General features: G+C 46.5%; 1 protein-coding gene across 1 annotated transcript; it reads left to right on the forward strand.

Annotated features, from left to right (window-relative positions):
- Positions 1–12,536, forward strand: LOC309336372 (keratin, type II cuticular Hb3-like; the record flags this gene model as incomplete). Its single annotated transcript, XM_081851991.1, has 10 exons — positions 1–273; positions 2,382–2,590; positions 3,606–3,666; positions 3,815–3,910; positions 5,910–6,074; positions 6,819–6,944; positions 8,382–8,602; positions 9,696–9,727; positions 10,802–10,925; positions 12,521–12,536. 10 exons carry the CDS (start codon positions 1–3, stop codon positions 12,534–12,536), a joined length of 1,323 nt encoding a protein of 440 aa, XP_081708117.1.
- Positions 12,537–18,679: the final 6,143 nt, after the last annotated feature.

Genomic DNA, 18,679 nt, shown 5'->3' on the forward strand with positions numbered 1-18,679 from the left:
ATGGCTGCCAACAGTTGCCTGCCTCCGCGGTGTGGATACAGCTGTCATGGTGCCAGCACTGGATACGGCTATTGTGGCACTGGATACGGCTACGGTTTCAGGCGCTCTGGAGTCTGCCCACCCTGTTCACCTGGCATCACCCCCGTCACTTGCAACGAGACGCTGCTTCAACCGCTCAACCTGGGGATCGATGCCACAGCCCAAGCAGCAAAATGCCAAGAGAAGAATGAACTCCAGTTCCTCAACAGCAAGTTTGCCTGTTTCATTGACAAGGTGAGTCATGGAAGGGCTATAGCTCAGTGGTAGAGCATCTGCTTTGCATGCAGAAGGTCGGTCCTAGCTTCAGTCCCTGGCATCTCCACATAGGACAGGAATGTCCATTGCCTTGGAGAGAGACACTGCAATACTGACCTAGCTGTACCAATGGTGTCACGGTCCGGGTTACAGGCAGTCAGAGTCCCGGCTTGGTATGTCGGGACCGGGGTAGAGGTCGGGAAGCAGGAATCAGCAGTCCAGGGTCAGCAGTCCGGGGGTCAGGAAGCCAAGAGTCCACAAATCAGGAAACCAGGATTCAGGAAGCCAAGGGTCCAAGGGTCAGGAAACCAGGAGTCAGGAAGCCAAGGGTCCAAGGGTCAGGATGCCAGGAAGCCAAAACACAGCTAGGTGGGTAGCGTGTTGCTGTGGTAAAGAGCCAGAGGGAAATGCTGGTCTTATTACCCCTCCTGGCCCTTGACACCAGGTGCTACGCGTCTTCTGTCAAGCCTCACCTGTGCGGCAGCGCCTTCCCCTTCCAGGCCAAACTCAGGAAGGCCCCAGTCCTGCGAGGCCCTACCAGTCACAGGGCCTGGCTCCTGCACGCACTCCTGACAAATGGTCTGACTCTGCATAAGGCTGGTATGTTCCAAAGAGTTTGGCAGGGAATGAATACAGAATGCTTATACCTGAGATAGGAAGATCAAGCATCACTCTTTGGATATATTTCAGAAGCAGCCAAAGTCACATCATAGATGATCTGAATCTAAGCTGGCCTGTTACTTGCGGCGGGGTGGAGGAGGCAGGTGGCATCTCATCAACTTCCTCTGTGTGTTGTGAAGACAGTGCCACAAAACGCGCTGTTGGAGATTGATCAATATGTCTTTTCAAAAGGAGGAGAGAAAATAGAGCGCCGTTGTACTCATGTAGGTTTCCCAGAGGCATCCAGTTGGTCATCAGGAAACAAAATGTTGGACCAAAAAGGCCTTTGTTCTGATCATCCAACATGGCACTTCTGACATTTTTCTGCATATAGTAGGGCCTGATGGCTGGGACTGATAGGAGCTGGAGTACAACATCTGGAGGGCTGCAGGCTCCCCATTCCTGACACAGAGGATAATGGTAGCTAAATTAAGCCTGCTAGATTAGACAGGCCTTTGATCTGACCCAGGTTGCTCTTCAGCAATTAGCACTGGGATAGCAGATTGAGCAGACCCACAAGTCAGCGGGGCACAGTCTTCTCCTCTATGGGAAGACCCGTTGTATTGCTACTAAAATGATAGTCATTGTTTCTCAGTTTGCATCTATACCTATAACTCAGCACATGCACATTTTATGCAAATGGATGTCCCTTATTTAGTGATGCATTTCGTCTTGTTTGGCAATGAACATGTAGTCATTCTGCACTAGCCGGGCTTTTCTTATGCTTTCAATGGTTAGGTGAATGCAACTTTGTTGTTGTTGTTTAGTTGTTTAGTCATGTCCAACTCTTCATGACCCCAGGGACCAGAGCACGCCAGGCACTTCTGTTTTCCACTGCCTCCCGCAGTTTGGTCAAACTCATGCTGGTAGCTTCGAGAACACTATCCAACCATCTCGTCCTCTGTTGTCCCCTTCTCCTTGTGCCCCCAGTCTTTCCCAACATCAGGGTCTTTTCCAGGGAGTCTTCTCTTTTCATGAGGTGGCCAAAGTATTGGAGCCTCAGCTTCAGGATCTGAGTGAGCACTCAGGGCTGATTTCCTTCAGAATGGAGAGGTTTGATCTTCTTGCAGTCCATGGGACTCTCAAGAGTCTCCTCCAGCACCAGAATTCAAAAGCATCAATTCTTCGGCGATCAGCCTTCTTTATGGTCCAGCTCTCACTTCCATACATCACTACTGGGAAAACCATAGCTTTAACTATACGGACCTTTGTTGGCAAGGTGATGTCTCTGCTTTTGAAGATGCTGTCTAGGTTTGTCATTGCTTTACAGTTCTGCAAAACCCACTGAACTTAACGGGACTCAGGCATGCACCTGGACCTCTGGAATGACCCTCTTTGCCTTTCATATTGGAATCAGTTCTGATTCAGCCCTAAAATTAAACACTCCTGTCCTGATGAGGGGAATTATTGTTTCCTTTGATTGACAGGTCCGATTCTTAGAGCAGCAGAATCTGATGCTGAAGACGAAATGGGACTTCTTGCAAGAGAGGAAGTGCTGCAAAAGTAACATGGAGCCCATGTTTAATGAGTACATTGCCAACCTGAAGAAAGAGCTGGAGTGCTTGGAATGTGAGAGGGCACAGCTGCAGGCGGAAATGAAAAACTGGAGTGACACCCTGGAGTGCAACAGGAAGAAGTGAGTGAGATCCATCATCTCAGCCTGCTAGCAGAAGGACATGCTGAAATGCAGAGCCCAAACCAGACCTGTGCAGTCCAGATGCAGTCATAAGTTACGTATGGTGGCCCACCAGCAGATCAGTAAATGGTGGCTACCTCTGGTCATGCCTCTTCTGGCCTTGTGTGAAATCTTCCTTGCCAGCTGTGTGACACATCTGGAGTCCTGTTCATTACAGAAGACATGGGGGGATGGAAGGCAGAATGGGCAAGAGAAGCCACAACTCTGCCTCATGTGCCAATGCTCTGGGGCAGAGACAGAGAGCCTGTAGCTCTCCAGATGTTGTTGGAATCCAACTCCCACTTGTCCCAGTCAGGGATGATGGGAGCTGTAGCCCAGCAGCATCTGCAGGGTATTACGTTGACTAACCCTATAGGCCAGCTCTCTCTTTTGTGATTTGTCAAGCCTAGAGTTGACTCAGCATTAAGCAAAGTCAGTCTTCAAAGATCCTCCCAAAATGAACATGAGCAGAATAATTTTGGATGAGATATGCACAAGTACCTGATAAGCACCACCTGTAAATACCATATTTTTCCATGTATAAGACTAGGATTTTTTCCTTAAAAATAATGTAAAAAATTAGGGGGCATCTTATACATGGGGCCATCTCCCCCAATTTTCTTAAATATGAGTCCCCCAAAATAGGGGGCATCTTATACATGGGGGGCGTCTTATAGAGGGAAAAATACAGCGTTTCACTCTTTGCCTGGGTTGCCCCTTTACTTTAAAGATCTTGTTTCAGATGCCCAAATCCCCTGAATTTTTGTTACATTTCTTTTTGCATGCATCTACTTGTTTTTATGCTGCTATTTTATTGATTTTCGGTTTTCTTTTTGTTTTAATGACATTGCTTGTTTTATTTTATACTGTAAATGGTTTACAGGTTTTTAAAATATCAAGCAGTCTGTAAATGGTTTTATAATAAATAAAATAAACATTCAGATGTGAGGCTAAACTGTTTCACTTACCTCATCAGGTTCGAAGAGGAGTGTCACCGCCGCACATGTGCTGAAAATGAGTATGTGACTATTAAAAAGGCAAGTGGCAAGTCTTCCAAAATATGGCATTTGTTTCTAGACCCGAGTGGGTTTTAACACTATTCTTGTCCTAGCACCTTGAATGGTAATTGTTAAGAGTCATGGCTTCTTATCAATATTTCTTCATTTCATTCTCATGTTCCCATAGGAGGTGGATTGTGTTTTCATGGACAAGTCAGAAAAGGAGACTAAAGTGGACGCCTTGAAGAAAGACATCTGCTTTTTCAGAGCCACCTTTGAGGAGGTAAGGTACTCTCCCATTCCATACAGAGATGGAAAACCCGTGGGGTTTTTGGACCACAGCTCCTATCCCTTGTGACAGGTTGTAGACCAAAAGGCAAACACAATTTTGAATTGGGGTAAGAGCTGAGGAAGAAAACCATGTTAGAACTAGATAAGACAGACATATTCTTGACCTCTCAGGCAGAAAGCAGAAGCTTTGGTGTGAGCCTCCATGTAGCTGAGAGAACATTTGGATTCTTTTTGATGCCAAGACCATCAACTAACCCTAACCCTTTACTGCCCATGGTATTCAACCAGCCCACAATACAGCCAGCTCAAAGCAAATCAAACATTTATTCATAGAATCATAGAGTTGGAAGAGACCACAAGGGCCATCGAGTCCAACCCCCTGCCAAGCAGGAAACACCATCAGAGCACTCCTGACATATGGTTGTCAAGCCTCTGCTTAAAGACCTCCAAAGGAGGAGACTCCACCACACTCCTTGGCAGCAAATTCCACTGTCGAACAGCTCTTACTGTCAGGAAGTTCTTCCTAATGTTTAGGTGGAATCTTCTTTCTTGTAGTTTGGATCCATTGTTCCGTCCACTTCTCTGGAGCAGCAGAAAACAACCTTTCTCCCTCCTCTATATGACATCCTTTTATATATTTGAACATGGCTATCATATCACCCCTTAACCTCCTCTTCTCCAGGCTAAACATGCCCAGCTCCCTTAGCCATTCCTCATTGCCCTCCTCTGGACACGTTCCAGTTTGTCAGTGTCCTTCTTGTGCCCTTCAGTGCCCAGAACTGGACACAGTACTCCAGGTGAGGTCTGACCAGAGCAGAATACAGTGGCACTATTACTTCCCTTGATCTAGATGCTATACTCCTCATGATGCAGCCCAGAATTGCATTGGCTTTTTTAGCTGCCGCGTCACACTGTTGGCTCATGTCAAGTTTGTGGTCAACCAAGACTCCTAGATCCTTTTCACATGTACTGCTCTCAAGCCAGGTGTCACCCATCTTGTATTTGTGCCTCTCATTTTTTTTGTCCAAGTGCAATACTTTACATTTCTCCCTGTTAAAATTCATCTTGTTTGTTTTGGCCCAGTTCTCTAATCTGTCAAGGTCGTTTTGAAGTGTGATCCTGTCCTCTGGGGTGTTAGCCACCCCTCCCAGTTTGGTGTCATCTGCAAATTTGATCAGGATGCCCTTGAGTCCATCATCCAAGTCGTTGATAAAGATGTTGAATAAGACAGGGCCCAAGACAGAATCCTGTGGCACCCCACTAGTCACTCTTCTCCAGGATGAAGAGGAACCATTGATGAGCACCCTTTGGGTTCGGTCAGTCAGCCAGTTACAAATCCACTGAGTGGTAGCATAGTCAAGTCCGCATTTTACCAGCTGTGTGGAGGCCCCAACTATTCGGATGCAGCAGTGGGTGATAACAGCATGGTGGGTGTGGGTGACTTAAGCCCAGGGTCTTCTGTTGAGGTTCATGGGACAACTTCATAATCTTGTGTGGAATAAAATGTGATTGATTAGAGGAGACTATAAGGTAAAGAGGAGCAGGAGCAGGAGGGGGCATTTTAGACTGGGTTGAGCTCATGACATTAAGGCCATTTTAGTGCAAATCCCACACACCTTAAATCATGCTCACAGAATAATAGGAAGGTAGTATGGGTGGTTGACCTTTAGCACCATCAACTCTTATCAGGGCAGCTGAAGATTCAAAACCAGCCTGGTTCTGACCAGTTTTTCTTGACCTCCCATCACCCCAGGCCTTGCTAGCTAGGGCTGAGTCCAGCAACATCTGGAAGATGTTGGCTACCTCTGTCCCAAACAGGCCACCAAAGGCATCCTCCCACATTGGCTAGAGAACATGAAGTGGGGTGTGGAATCAGGTATATTCAAATGAATTCTTCCATCTTCTCTGAAAAACGCAGGCCACATCTGGAGGCAATTTCATGAAAGTAAAACTCCATAGTATTGACAGGCCGTGTTCTGTCCCTCTGACAGGAAATCCGCGAGCTGCAGTCTTGCATTTCGGACACCTGTGTCACAGTGCAGATGGACAACAGCCGAGGCCTGAATATGGACTGTGTCATTGAGGAATTCCGGCGTCGGTATGAAGATATTGCCTCTCGGAGCCGGGCTGAGGCTGAAGCTTGGTGCCATTGCCAGGTGATCCCTGTGGTGGAAATATCTAGCATGCCTTAAGGCAGGAATGGGGGAACTTCTCTGATTCCATACAGTGGACATACAGCTTCCACATTTCTGCCTTCAGCAGTGGAATCATAGAATCATAGAATCATAGAGTTGGAAGAGACCACAAGGGCCATCGAGTCCAAGAGAGTTGTGACCTTTGCATTTTGCTGGGTTTAAGACAGAACTGTGTTTCCCACATGCAAAGATGTGTACAGTGTCAATCAACTGGAGAAGAAGGGGGAGGGAGAACAACTGGTGGCTGGGAGGAACCATTGGGCATTGGGACCTGGCAGAATGAGGCACTGCAAGGAGAACAGATTCTCCTGTGGATGGGAAGCACAAGATAAGACAAGGAAAATGAGTGATGGTATAAATAGAAGTGGCTCGTGGTATGGGGCTCAATCTAGAGAAGGGAGTTCCCTCAAGGATGGGTGGATGTCAAAGGATGCTCTAGGGGTGCTGTTCAGTTTCTATTGTTTTGAAGTCTCTCCCTTTGCTGAAGCTATTTGCCCTGATATTCATTCACAGCCTCCTCTCTAGATTGTTTTGGGGTGTGGCTTTTCCATCCACTTCTCTATCTCTTCCCACTGAGGCCACATACATTGGCTACAGCTGCACAGTAAGGGCTGGGCTTCTGAAAGGGAAACAGGGGGGTGATTGTGTGACTTCCCCCACCACACCCGGCTTTCAGTGGTTCCAACGTCTTCTCTTTCGCCTTAGTATCAAGAGTTGAAAACAACTGCGGCCAAACACTGTGACAACCTGCGTAGCGTCAAGGAAGAACTTAGTGAGCTGACCCGGATGGTCCACAGGCTGGAGGCAGAAGTTTCAAATGTCAAAGCCCAGGTAAGACGGGACAGTGTTGACTTTTGGAAGTCACAATTGTGAGGTTAGCTGCAGATTAGAAATGTGCAATTGAAGTATCACAGCTGCTTACCAAGGAACCAAGTGACTTCAAGTTCAGTCGAGCAGGAATTTTCTTTGATCACAACAGATCACTACTGGGTACAGAGTTCAGCATGTGGAACAGATGCTACTCTCATCTTTTTTTTTTTTTTAAAAAAAAAAGTTCCAAATTTTTTTAGTCCTCAATACTGCTTGAAAACAATTCCAGGTAAAATTGTAGGAGATCTGATGTGAATAAATAGTATGGGGGGTAAGGGTAGGGGTGGGAATTCTCTTAAATGAAACTAAGAGTGTTAAGCTTAGTTAAGCAGACTGTCTGGCCAGAGTGGTGCATGCTCTAGTTATCTCCCGCTTGGACTACTGCAATGTGCTCTACATGGGGCTACCTTTGAAGGTGACCTGTAAACTGCAATTAATCCAGAATGTGGCAGCTAGACTAGTGACTGGGAGTGGCTGCTGGGGCCACATAACACCGGTCCTGAGAGATCTGCATTGGCTCCCAGTACATTTCCAAGCACAATTCAAAGTGTTGGTGCTGACCTTTAAAGCCCTAAACGGCCTCGGACCAGTATATCTGAAGGAGCGTCTCCACCCCATCTTTCCACCCGGACACTGAGGTCCAGCGCCGAGGGCCTTCTGGTGGTTCCCTCGTTGTGAGAAGTGAGATTACAGGGAACCAGACAGAGGGGCCTTCTCGGTAGTGGCGCCCACCCTGTGGAACGCCTTCCCATCAGATGTCAAGGAAATAAGCAGCTATCCTATTTTTAAAAGACATCTGAAGGCAGCCCTATTTAGGGAAGTTTTTAATATTTAATGCTGTATTATTTTTAACACTTGATTGGGAGCCGCCCAGAATAGCTAGGGAAACTCAGCCAGATGGGTGGGGTATAAATAAATCATCATCATCATCATCATCATCATCATCATCATCATCATCATCATTATAGTTAGGAAACATGGATCTGAATTAAGCCATTGTTCTTTGATGAGAGGCAGAGCAAGGGGTGGGAGATTTATTCAGTTTTTATGCATACCAAAGAATAGGACATTAGAATTGATGGACCAGTGGCCTGATCCAGCAAAGCTCCCCCCCCCCCTTGTGTTTAACCGTTTTGAAAAGGAAAGATCACAGTGTGGGAAAGAATATACAAAGCAATAATTAACCTATCACTTCATCAGCTCGCAAAATCTCCAGGGGAACTCCTGAATTGTTGTGGAATATGCAGAGAAATTATTGGTGTCCCTCAAAACCACTCCTTCTAGTTCTTTAGAGTTTGCAACTAATAAGGCATTACATTAACTAGGCAAACCACAGTCCAGGGACCAATATAGCTGAGTTCATGTGCTGTTATGATGCTGTTGCCTTTGCCACCACAGAAAGCAAAACTGGAAGAGGAGGTGGCTGCAGCTGAGGAGCGCGGGGAGATAGCTGTGAAAGATGCCAAATGCAAGTTGGCTGAGCTGGAAGATGCCTTGCACAAGGCCAAGCAGGATATGGCCTGCCAGCTGCGAGAGTACCAGGAGCTGATGAACGTCAAGCTGGCCCTGGATATTGAGATTGCCACCTACAGGAAGCTGCTGGAAGGAGAGGAATGCAGGTGAGCCCCGTAGGACTGGGTGAATTAGCACGCCAGCTGCACTGCAGCACAGTCTAGAGCCCACCAAGCACAAAGTAGCACACTAGCTATGTATTGTGTACATGAGGCTGGATAAATGCATTGTGTGTGTTTTTGTCCCCGCCCACAACTCCAAAAAGGAGGATATCAAGCACCTGGAAGAGCATAATGCATGGTGCTCAAAGAGCATATGTTATTGGGCAACTGATATAAGTACAGTAAATAAATATATATCATCAATAAAGAATAGTTGTATGGGGCATGCTTGACTCAATGGGACAGAAGTTGTTCGATATCACTGTTGTCTCCATAGGAGAAGGAAACAGATGAAATCACTAAACCATTATTGAATCCTTGTGGATTTGACTAAATCGTTGCAGGCTTTTAAAAGATGTTTTAGTTCCTTTAACAGCAATCTGCAATGCAGAAGTACAGCAGGTTAAGTTTTCCTATCACTTCACTTGCCAAAAGTGGAGGCTGGCCCATTAGGGTAACTTCAGCCTTGCAGAAATGGATTTAGACACTAGGAGAGGATACATTGTTCAGTTATTATCCTTCCTTGCCGGTGGAACCAGCAAGGAAGAGTGACAGTGGCACTTAGCAGCTGTCTTATACCAGATCAGAACTGTTGGTCTGCTCAAGTTTAGCGTTGCCTACTCTTGAGAGCCTCAGGAGGAGGATATCTTCCCCATTATCTATTACTCATTTTTTAAAAAAAAGAAAGAAAAAGAAAGGCAAGCTGGAGACAACAGGATTCGAACCTGGGGTCTTCTGCAAGCAAAGCAGGTGCTTCCCCATTGAGCTACAACACTCCCTGCTCTGCCCCATGGTGCCTTAGAGGGTATATATGGGTGAATCATTGGTGGCCATTGTCAGAAAGCCCCAGAGGGAGGTCATGAGATGAGAAACAAGCTGGCAGGGCCATTCTACAACCTTCATGTGTGATATCAGGCCAAGATTTTTCAGTCGATGAATGATGCATAGCAGTGGTGGTGATTTCCTAGCAAAGAACCCATTTATTTACCATTTATAATAATAACAATATTTTTTATTTATACCCTGATTTGCTTTTTAGGTTGGGTGAGGGAGAATGTGCTGTGAACATCTGTAAGTATTCTGACGGCCCCCTTCTTGGGTGACATTGGGGATAATGGTTATTAGAGAAGTGAGATATGACCATGTTTTTATCATGAGCATTGGGGGGGGGGAGTGGCAGGGGCCCAAGCTATGAGAAAATGCATTCTGTGAGGCCAGAGAGTTGAAGGCCAGACAGTGGTGCAATTAGATAGGTTTAGACTCCGGAATAGTGGTCTTATGGGGGCTCCTTAGTTGGTACTTAGGAGGACTCCCCTCGTTAGGGGAAATGTGCATATTTTTTAAATTTTACAGTCATTATGACATTTCTGTGTCCCACTTCATAAGAAAACCCTAGAGCGGTTCAGAAATATGAAGATACAAAATACACGCCCTTAAATATCAAATTCATTAGGTGTTGCTCCAAAATGTGGGGGCCCTGACCTCTGCCCTAACATCCCCTCCCCCTGGTCTCCTAGAACCAGTAGAGGTATGAAGAAGGCAGAGCAAATACAGGCAAAGTCTCAGATTGCTTGGGAAGCACCAAGGGGAGCAGGAGGCTTAAGGAACTGTAGGAAGGTGGGGACCTTCAGTCCTCACAACTGCCCCATTGGGGTAAGATCTACCAGGAAGCCTTGCTCTGCTCACTGGGCCTGGTCTCTCAAGCTGTCTTGTTTCTTTGAATAAAGAGTTAACTTCACTGACGCCATGTGATTTATTGTTGGTCTGCTCCTGACAGTTTTGTGAGTTCACACAGTTATGGAACTCACTCCATGGAAGAGAGTGATGGAGACCAACTTGGATGGCTTCAAAAGAGGATTGGACAAATTCATAGAGGATAGGGATATCAATGACTACTAGCTATACGAGTTATGCTCTGCCTCCACAGTTGGAGGCAGTAATGTTTCTGAATACCAATAGCTGGAAGCCAAAGGAGGGGAGAGGGCTCTAGTGCTCAGATCCTGCTTGAGGTCAGGCATACGGTTGGCCACTGTGAGAACAGGATTCTGCCTAGATAGGCCATCAGCCTGATTCAGCAGGCTATTCTTATGTTCTTGTGCCTTGACCTCTAACTACCATGTTGCTTTTCTCCCTCTTCCACACCAGCCGTGCGAAGGAGCCAGGGTGCAGTTGTGTGCGACACCGACCCACGACCTGTGTGTGGGCCCCGCGGCAAGATCACGACAACCTGTGGCCCTCGAGTGACAAGCTGCGGGCCAGGCAGAGATTCGTGTGTGGATGCCATGCATCCTTGCATGGATGGGGTGACGTGTGTTCCTCCCTGTGGCCCACCTTGCAGAGAACCGTGTCCCCCTCCACGGGGTTTTAGTTGTGGGAGTGGCAGGGGCTCCAGTGTCAAGTTTGTAGCACCTGCTGGCTACTGCGGACGAAGATACTAGGAAGGGCAACAGGCAGCTGGCACAGCGGATGACCAATAATGGCAACCTCCCCCTATTACTGCCTACCAATAGCAAATATTCAAAATAGCAGATTTGCCAAACAAACCCATTTTCAGATGTTACAAATGCCCTGCTGTCAATCTGATATTTATTCAGAAATACTAAAGTGATGGCTCCCACCATACATTTCTACAAGTTGTATGAACTACCAATTTTGCTTAATGACTTGGCTGTTGCAGCACAAATGTGTCTTCTTGGTAGCTATAGTAAATTGGCTTAGGTCCACAGAACACAGCTGTACCATCTATGGATACTGGGAGCTATTTTGCAATTTTCACCCTCCTCTTGCTGTTGGATGGCAGTGTCTCCCTCCGTCAACCTGTCAGTCTGGCTGTGTGGTTTCAGTCTCTGCGCTCCAACCAGCCAAAATAATCACTTGAAGCCCAAACCTAATCAAAGAGCTTGTCTTTCCAGGACATAATACTTGTGATTAAGTATAAAGATGGCCAGAAACTACTGTGTGGGTGAAAACATACATGTTATTGTTGTTGTTGTTTAGTCTTTTAGTCGTTTCCGACTCTTCGTGACCCCCTGGACCAGAGCACGCCAGGCACTCCTGTCTTCCACTGCCTCCAGCAGTTTGGTCAAACTCATGTTGGTAGCTTTGAGAACACTGTCCAACCATCTTGTCCTCTGTTGTCCCCTTCTCCTTGTGCCCTCAATCTTTCCCAGTATCAGGGTCTTTTCCAGGGAGTCTTCTCTTCTCATGATGTGGCCAAAGTATTGGAATCTAAGCTTCAGGATCTGTCCTTCCAGTGACCACTCAGAGTTGATTTCCTTCAGAATGGATAGGCTTGATCTTGCAGTCCATGGGACTCTCAAGAGTCTCCTCCAGCACCATAATTCAAAAGCATCATTTCTTCGGTGATCAGCCTTCTTTATGGCCCAGCTCTCACTTCCATACATCACTACTGGGAAAACAAAACAAAAAACTCCATGGACAAAGACAACAGAAAACATACATGTTCTTTTCTAAATATTCCAACTGGCATTAACATAGAAGAATGATCAATTTTCATTCCCTATAACAAGGATGGATAAACTTATGGCCTTCCAGATGTTGCTGGACTACAGCTCCCACTGTCTTTGCCCACTGTGGCTGATGGGAATTGGCATCCAATAACAATTTGAGGGCTACAGGTTCTTCATCTCTGCCCTGCAATGTGCATAATGAGACAAGTGTGCCCTTCTACCTCCAACTGACTGCCCTAAGTGCTTCTGTATAATACATTTCTGCCTGCATTTTGTTTTCCATCCTGTTTTGGAATTCTGTTTCTAATAAATGGATTGTGCTGAGCATAAAAAAATAAAAAAATAAAAAATGGTTTGAGGGACTCCATGTTTCCCCCCTCTTCATTCTTGCCAGACTATTGTCCCCATAAAGGGAAGGATAAAGCATTTAAATGTGTGTGTGTGTGTGTGTGAGAGAGAGAGAGAGAGAGAGATTTATTTAGAAAAAAAAAAATGACTAAGGGCCCTAAGGTATGCTTGTGGACCTGGATAAAAAGCACTGCCAAAAACTCCTGTTGGTGTGACGAAATTCTTTTTTTGGCTTGGGGTTTTACTAGCAAGCAAGCATGAATCTCTGCATGAGTAGAATGTGGTACAATGAGGATTTTGATGCTATTGCAGAGAGGAGAAATAATGAAAAGATATGATGGCCAGATATAAAATGTGATGGTTTTGTAAGGTACATCTGCTGAAATACCCTCCGTTCTACAGCTATTGAAGGTGCAGAATCCCACCTGAGAAGCAAGCAAACCACACGTGCATCAGTTCCTGAATTATTTTAAGAATTTTTCCTGGTTAAATCTGAATTTACAGGACGAAGTGAAGAATTCAAGGAAGAAAGAAAAGCAGAATAGAGGGAAATCTAACCCAGAGTTGTAAAACCTATGGACTTCTACATGTGATTGAAATTGAGATCCCATCAGCCCCAGCCAACATAACTAAGATCTGGGAAGCTACAGGCTGCCCGGACCCTTACTAATCCCTCTTCTTTAGCAGTTGCTGAAATATGCTGGCCTTGAGCAAATAATATTTCACTAGATCCAACTGACCTCTCAGGGTTCTTGTTTTGATGACTCCTATGTATGCTGCCTGATCTCACAGGAGAAAAGGTCAGATTAGATGCAAATGGAAACTGAATGCAATATAAAGATAAAGGTAAAGGGACCCCTGACCATAAGGTCCAGTCGTGACCGACTCTGGGGTTGAGGCACTCATCTCACTTTACTGGCCGAGGGAGCCGGCGTACAGCTTCCGGGTCATGTGGCCAGCATGACTAAGCCGCTTCTGGCGAACCAGAGCAGCGCACGGAAATGCCGTTTACCTACTCACTGGAGCGGTACCTATTTATCTACTTGCACTTTGACGTGCTTTCGAACTGCTAGGTTGGCAGGATCAGGGACCGAGCAACGGGAGCTCACCCCATCGCGGGGATTCGAACCGCCGACCTTCTGATCGGCAAGTCCTAGGCTCTCAATATATCCCTTTCTAAATATTGTACATTGTTTTATGTTCTGGAGCTGATCCAGAGCAGTTTGTCCTGGAAGCAAAATATGTCATGACTGTCAGAGGAAATATCTGGGGGATTTTTTTAACCCCTTGTCGAAATGAGATTCTAGGGCAGCCACCATTTTACCAGACATTGGCTGAAGTCTATAGATGAATATCACAAAACACCTGTGTGTTCTGAAGCCTGGCCAAATCTAGAGGTGTGACCTCTAGTGGTTGTACTAGAGTGGAGCAAGCAGGAGGGGTAGCCCCTAATGTGTAAATAAAATGATACATCCCAAAGATGCCACAGTCTCCGTTGACTTTCATTCCAAGGAAAGGGAACCCTGGGTAAAAGCTGGAGACCCTGGAGCTTTTCATCGCTTGGAGATTGCGATGTGTGGAACAATTTGTTGTGTACAATATCTACCAGTCCTGGACTCAAAATACCGAAGCCAAAATGACTGGCTGAGTGATAGTTAATTTGTAAACATTTCTAATTACACAATTGGATGAAATCAGGATCTCTTATGCTAAAATCATGGGAATGAAACTGGCTGAGAGGAAGAAGAACACGTCGGGTCCAGGAAGCAGCTTTCCAAGGGATTTTCTCATTTTATTTTGACTCCGGTGCCTTGCAGATTTTCTTGGCAAGAACACAAAGGAAACAAGTAAGGACAACGCTATGATACTAAGTAGAGAGTTATGCTGGCACATACAGCAATTAGGAACTTTTCTCACCCAAATCTCACACACAGTCTTGGAACAGAGATTGTCATATATGGGTGGGAAAGGCAAGCACAGAACAAGCAGAGTTAACACAAAGAAGGCGGCAGGTTCTAGACATAAGAGCGCTGCTAATAGGACCAAAGACACATCTGGCCCTAAAAATGATCTTTCGGCAACTCCTGACACTGCTGAAACCTATGATCCATGCTATCTCTCCTGGGTTCCCTCCCCAAGACCAGAGACACCAAAGTAATTTGCTGTCCCTGAATGTCCAACCTTTGTTCAAGAGTACAGTGGTATCTCGGGTTAAGAACTTAATTCGTTCTGGAGGTCCGTTCTTAACCTGAAACTGTTCTTAACCGGAAGTGCCACTTTAGCTAATGGGGCCTCCTGCTGCCGCCATAGCATGATTTCTGTTCTCATCCTGAAGCAAAGTTCTCAAACCAAGGTACTATTTCTGGGTTAGTGGAGTCTGTAACCTGAAGTCTCTGTAACCTGAAGTGTATGTAACCCAAGGAACCACTGTAAAAAGGTAAAGGGACCCCTGACCATTAGGTCCAGTCGTGGCCGACTCTGGGGTTGCGGCGCTCATCTCGCTTTATTGGCCAAGGGAGCTGGCGTACAGCTTCCGGGTCATGTGGCCAGCATGACTAAGCCGCTTCTGGCGAACCAGAGCAGTGCACGGAAATGCCGTTTACCTTCCCGCCGGAGCGGTACCTATTTATCTACTTGCACTTTGACATGCTTTCGAACTGCTAGGTCGGCAGGAGCAGGGACTGAGCAACAGGAGCTCACCCCGTCGTGGGAATTTGAACCACCGACCTTCTGATCGGCAAGTCCTAGGCTCTGTGGTTTAACCCACAGCGCCACCCGCATCCCTTGAAGCGCCTGTAACCTGAAGCGTCTGTAACCCTTGAACCTGAAGCGTCTGTAACCTGAAGCATATGTAACCCGAGGTACCACTGTAGTTTGCTGCTAAATCATAGTTGGGTGAGACCTAGCCAGTTCTCTGATGGGCATTTACAGTGGCCATGCAACCAGTGGTGGAGCAACATGCTGCAGCCCCTGGAGCAGAGAACAGGTGGGGGCATGGCTGGCGCACGTCCCGGGGGTGTGGCGCGTGGCAAGCGGTGCAGGGCGTGGCACCCACGGGGGCATGGCGAGCAGCGCAGGGGCGTGGTGTATAACCTGCGGGGGTGTGGTGCACATCCAGGGTTGTGTGGCGTGTGCCGTGCATCCCGGAGGGGTGTGTGGCCGCGATGGCACCCTTTCCCCAAATGGTGCCCAGGGCAGTGTGCTCCCCTGCCCCCCTTCGTACGCCAGTGCATACAACAAGGACTGGGAGGGGGAGGGCCAGTCCTTGTTGCATGACCACTGTAAATAGGCCCAATTGGACTACAATTCCCATCAGCCCCAGATAGCATGGCTAGAGCAGACCTACCCATGAGACAGAAGCAACCGTTTTGCTTCTATAGCCTCTCTCTGTAAATATCAAATTAAAAAGGATGGTAAGAAACATTCCCTTGTCTATATACTTTCCTGGGCAACCAGCCGGGAGTTGCTTACAGCATCCTGGCATACAGCTGTGTTGGGGCTACTTCTGCTTCCATATGTGCCACCAGCACTAGTGGTGCTGGAGTAAAACTGCTATTACATTTGCAAAGCTAAGCAGGGTCCAGTATGGTTTCAAATTGGATGGGGGACTGTGTGTTTGGATGGGGTTGGACTAGAGGACTCCAACTCTGTGATTCTATGATCCTTCTATGATTATCCCAGAAGGGTGGGGGGGCAGCAGAAGCAGGATGACAACAAAAATTATCTCATTTGCCTTTCCCAGCTTTCCCACAAGTTTTAAATGTAATAATTGCATTGTCAGTAGTATCAGCACGATTCTCCCCACATCCCCAGGCCCCCAGGTAGAGGCAAGAGGCATAGGTAAGGATGGTGAAGTAATCCTAGCATGTTAGAGCCTGCAAAGCAAACTTCTGAATTTACAAGTTTAATATACATAATAGCTGGTGTGCTCCAGCCTGTAATCCTTCTCACACTGTGTAGCAAGTTTGATATTACAGTGGCACCTTGGTTCTCAAACGCCTTGGTATGCAAACAACTTGGAACCCAAACACTGCAAACCAGGAAGTAAGTGTTCCAGTTTGCGAACTTTTTTCAGAAGCTGAACATGCTCCATTTTGAGTGCCACACTTCTGATTTGATTGTTACGCTGAGGTCTGTCTGTTTTTGCTATTCATTTTGCATTTTTGCTTCTGCAGCTCTTTTTGTTTTGTTTTTGTGACTGTGTGGAACCCAGTTCAGCTACTGATTGATTATGTGACGGCAGTACATTGTTTATTGCTTTCATTTTATGGATCAATGGTCTCGTTAGATGGTAAAATTCATGTTAAATGGCTGTTTTAGGGGTTGTTTTCAAAAGTCTGGAACAGATTAATCCATTTTGTATTATTTTCTATGGGAAAGTGTGCCTTGGTTTTGGAACGCTTTGGTTTTGGAACGGACTTCCTAAACGGATTACGTTTGAGAACCAAGGTACCAGTGTAACTGGCTCCCCACTTGCCAAACAAAGGCTTGCAATTAGATTCCCAGATATGAGCCGCAAGCTCATAAGCAGACCATTGGGCAGTCGCAGTTGGTGGGGTGGGGTTGGCAGTGGTGCTGAGTGCCTGGCTTCCTGATGCTGAGCATCGCTGGCTCTTATGGAGAGCGAGAGGGGTGAGGAGTTCAGCGTGGTGTGGGCAAAGTGGCAGGAGCATCAGATTGGCTCTAACACTGCACCGACACCACGCAGGGCTTGCTGTGCCTTGCCCTCCACACCCCACCCCGGCCTCTGTAAGTGGGTGTGAGGCAGATCTGCAGTAAACAATGCAACCTTAACTCAATTCTTTACCCTTCACTTTATACCAGGGGTCAGGAAACTTTTTCAGCAGGGGGCCGGTCCACTGTCCTTCAGACCTTGTGGGGGGGGCCAGACTATATTTTGAAAAAAATAATGAACAAATTCCTATGCCCCACAAATAACCCAGAGATGCATTTTAAATAAAAGCACACATTCTACTCACGTAAAAACACACTGATTCCCGGATCGTCCGCAGGCCGGATTTAGAAGGCGATTGGGCCAGATCCGGCCCCCAGGCCTTCGTTTGCCTACCCATGCTTTATACTGCTCTTTATTATTATGGGTACCTCCATAGTCCACTTACTCTTTCTCCACGAAATAGGCTCAAACAGCCCCACAGGTCTTAACTCTAATACAGATAAAATTCCATTTCACCCCTACTATTCCTTCAAAGACCTTTTATGTGCTTTAATAATATTATCATGCCTCCTCTTCCTAACTCTTTTTTTACCAAATCTTCTAGGAGACCCAGAAAACTTCTCCCCTGCAAACCCCCAAGTTACCCCACCACACATTAAACCAGAGTGATACTTTCTTTTTGCTTATGCAATCCTTTGATCAATCCCTAATAAACTAGGTGGAGTTCTAGCCCTTCTATTCTCAGTCCTTATCCTATTAATTATACCCATAACCCACCTATCAAAACAACGTACTTTATCCTATCGCCCACTATCCGAAGCACTATTTTGACCTTCAATCAAGCCACTACCTTCTTGTCTCAAACCTTCTTCTGAAATATGGGAATAATAATATTAGCCTGTTTCGCAGAGGGGTTGTAAGGATTCCTGCAATGATATATATGAAATGTCACAAGTAGGCCAGGTATCCTCCAGTGGTCCTGTTTAACTGGAGATATTATGCACAGTGGCGTAGCGTGGGGGGTGCTGGGGGGGCCGGCCGCACCGGGCGCAACTTCTGGGGTTAGGGCAAATCCACGGGTTAGGGGACGCAGATCCACGGGTTAGGGGGCGCAAATTACTTGCCTTGCCCCGGGTGCTGACAACCCACGCTACGCCACTGATTAAGCATGCAAACCAATAATTCTTTTTTGCTTGGACTTCTTTGAATGTTTGGTGCAGTTAGTGAACTTGGTATGCCACAGATGTTTGGGACTTGCATGAGCCCTAAGCAGCTTGCCCAGGGGTCAGGGATGCTGGGAGTCTGAATTTTCTCTGACATTTTTGTAATTTCCACCCGGACACCGCTAGAGACAGCAGTATTCTGGATATGTTCGGGAAATTCTGGAAGTAATGCAACCTTATGCTGTGTGAATCATCTTGTAATGAATTTCAGAAACTGACCTTTCTGTTGTTTTCTCAGTGAAGTCATTGCTCCAGCTCTCCAATCCTAGATTTCTGAATAAGTTACCGTATTTTTCCATCTATAAGA

The sequence above is a fragment of the Podarcis erhardii genome (genome assembly GCF_964252035.2).
Source record: "Podarcis erhardii genome assembly, chromosome: 2".
NCBI classification, from domain to species: Eukaryota; Metazoa; Chordata; class Lepidosauria; order Squamata; family Lacertidae; genus Podarcis; species Podarcis erhardii.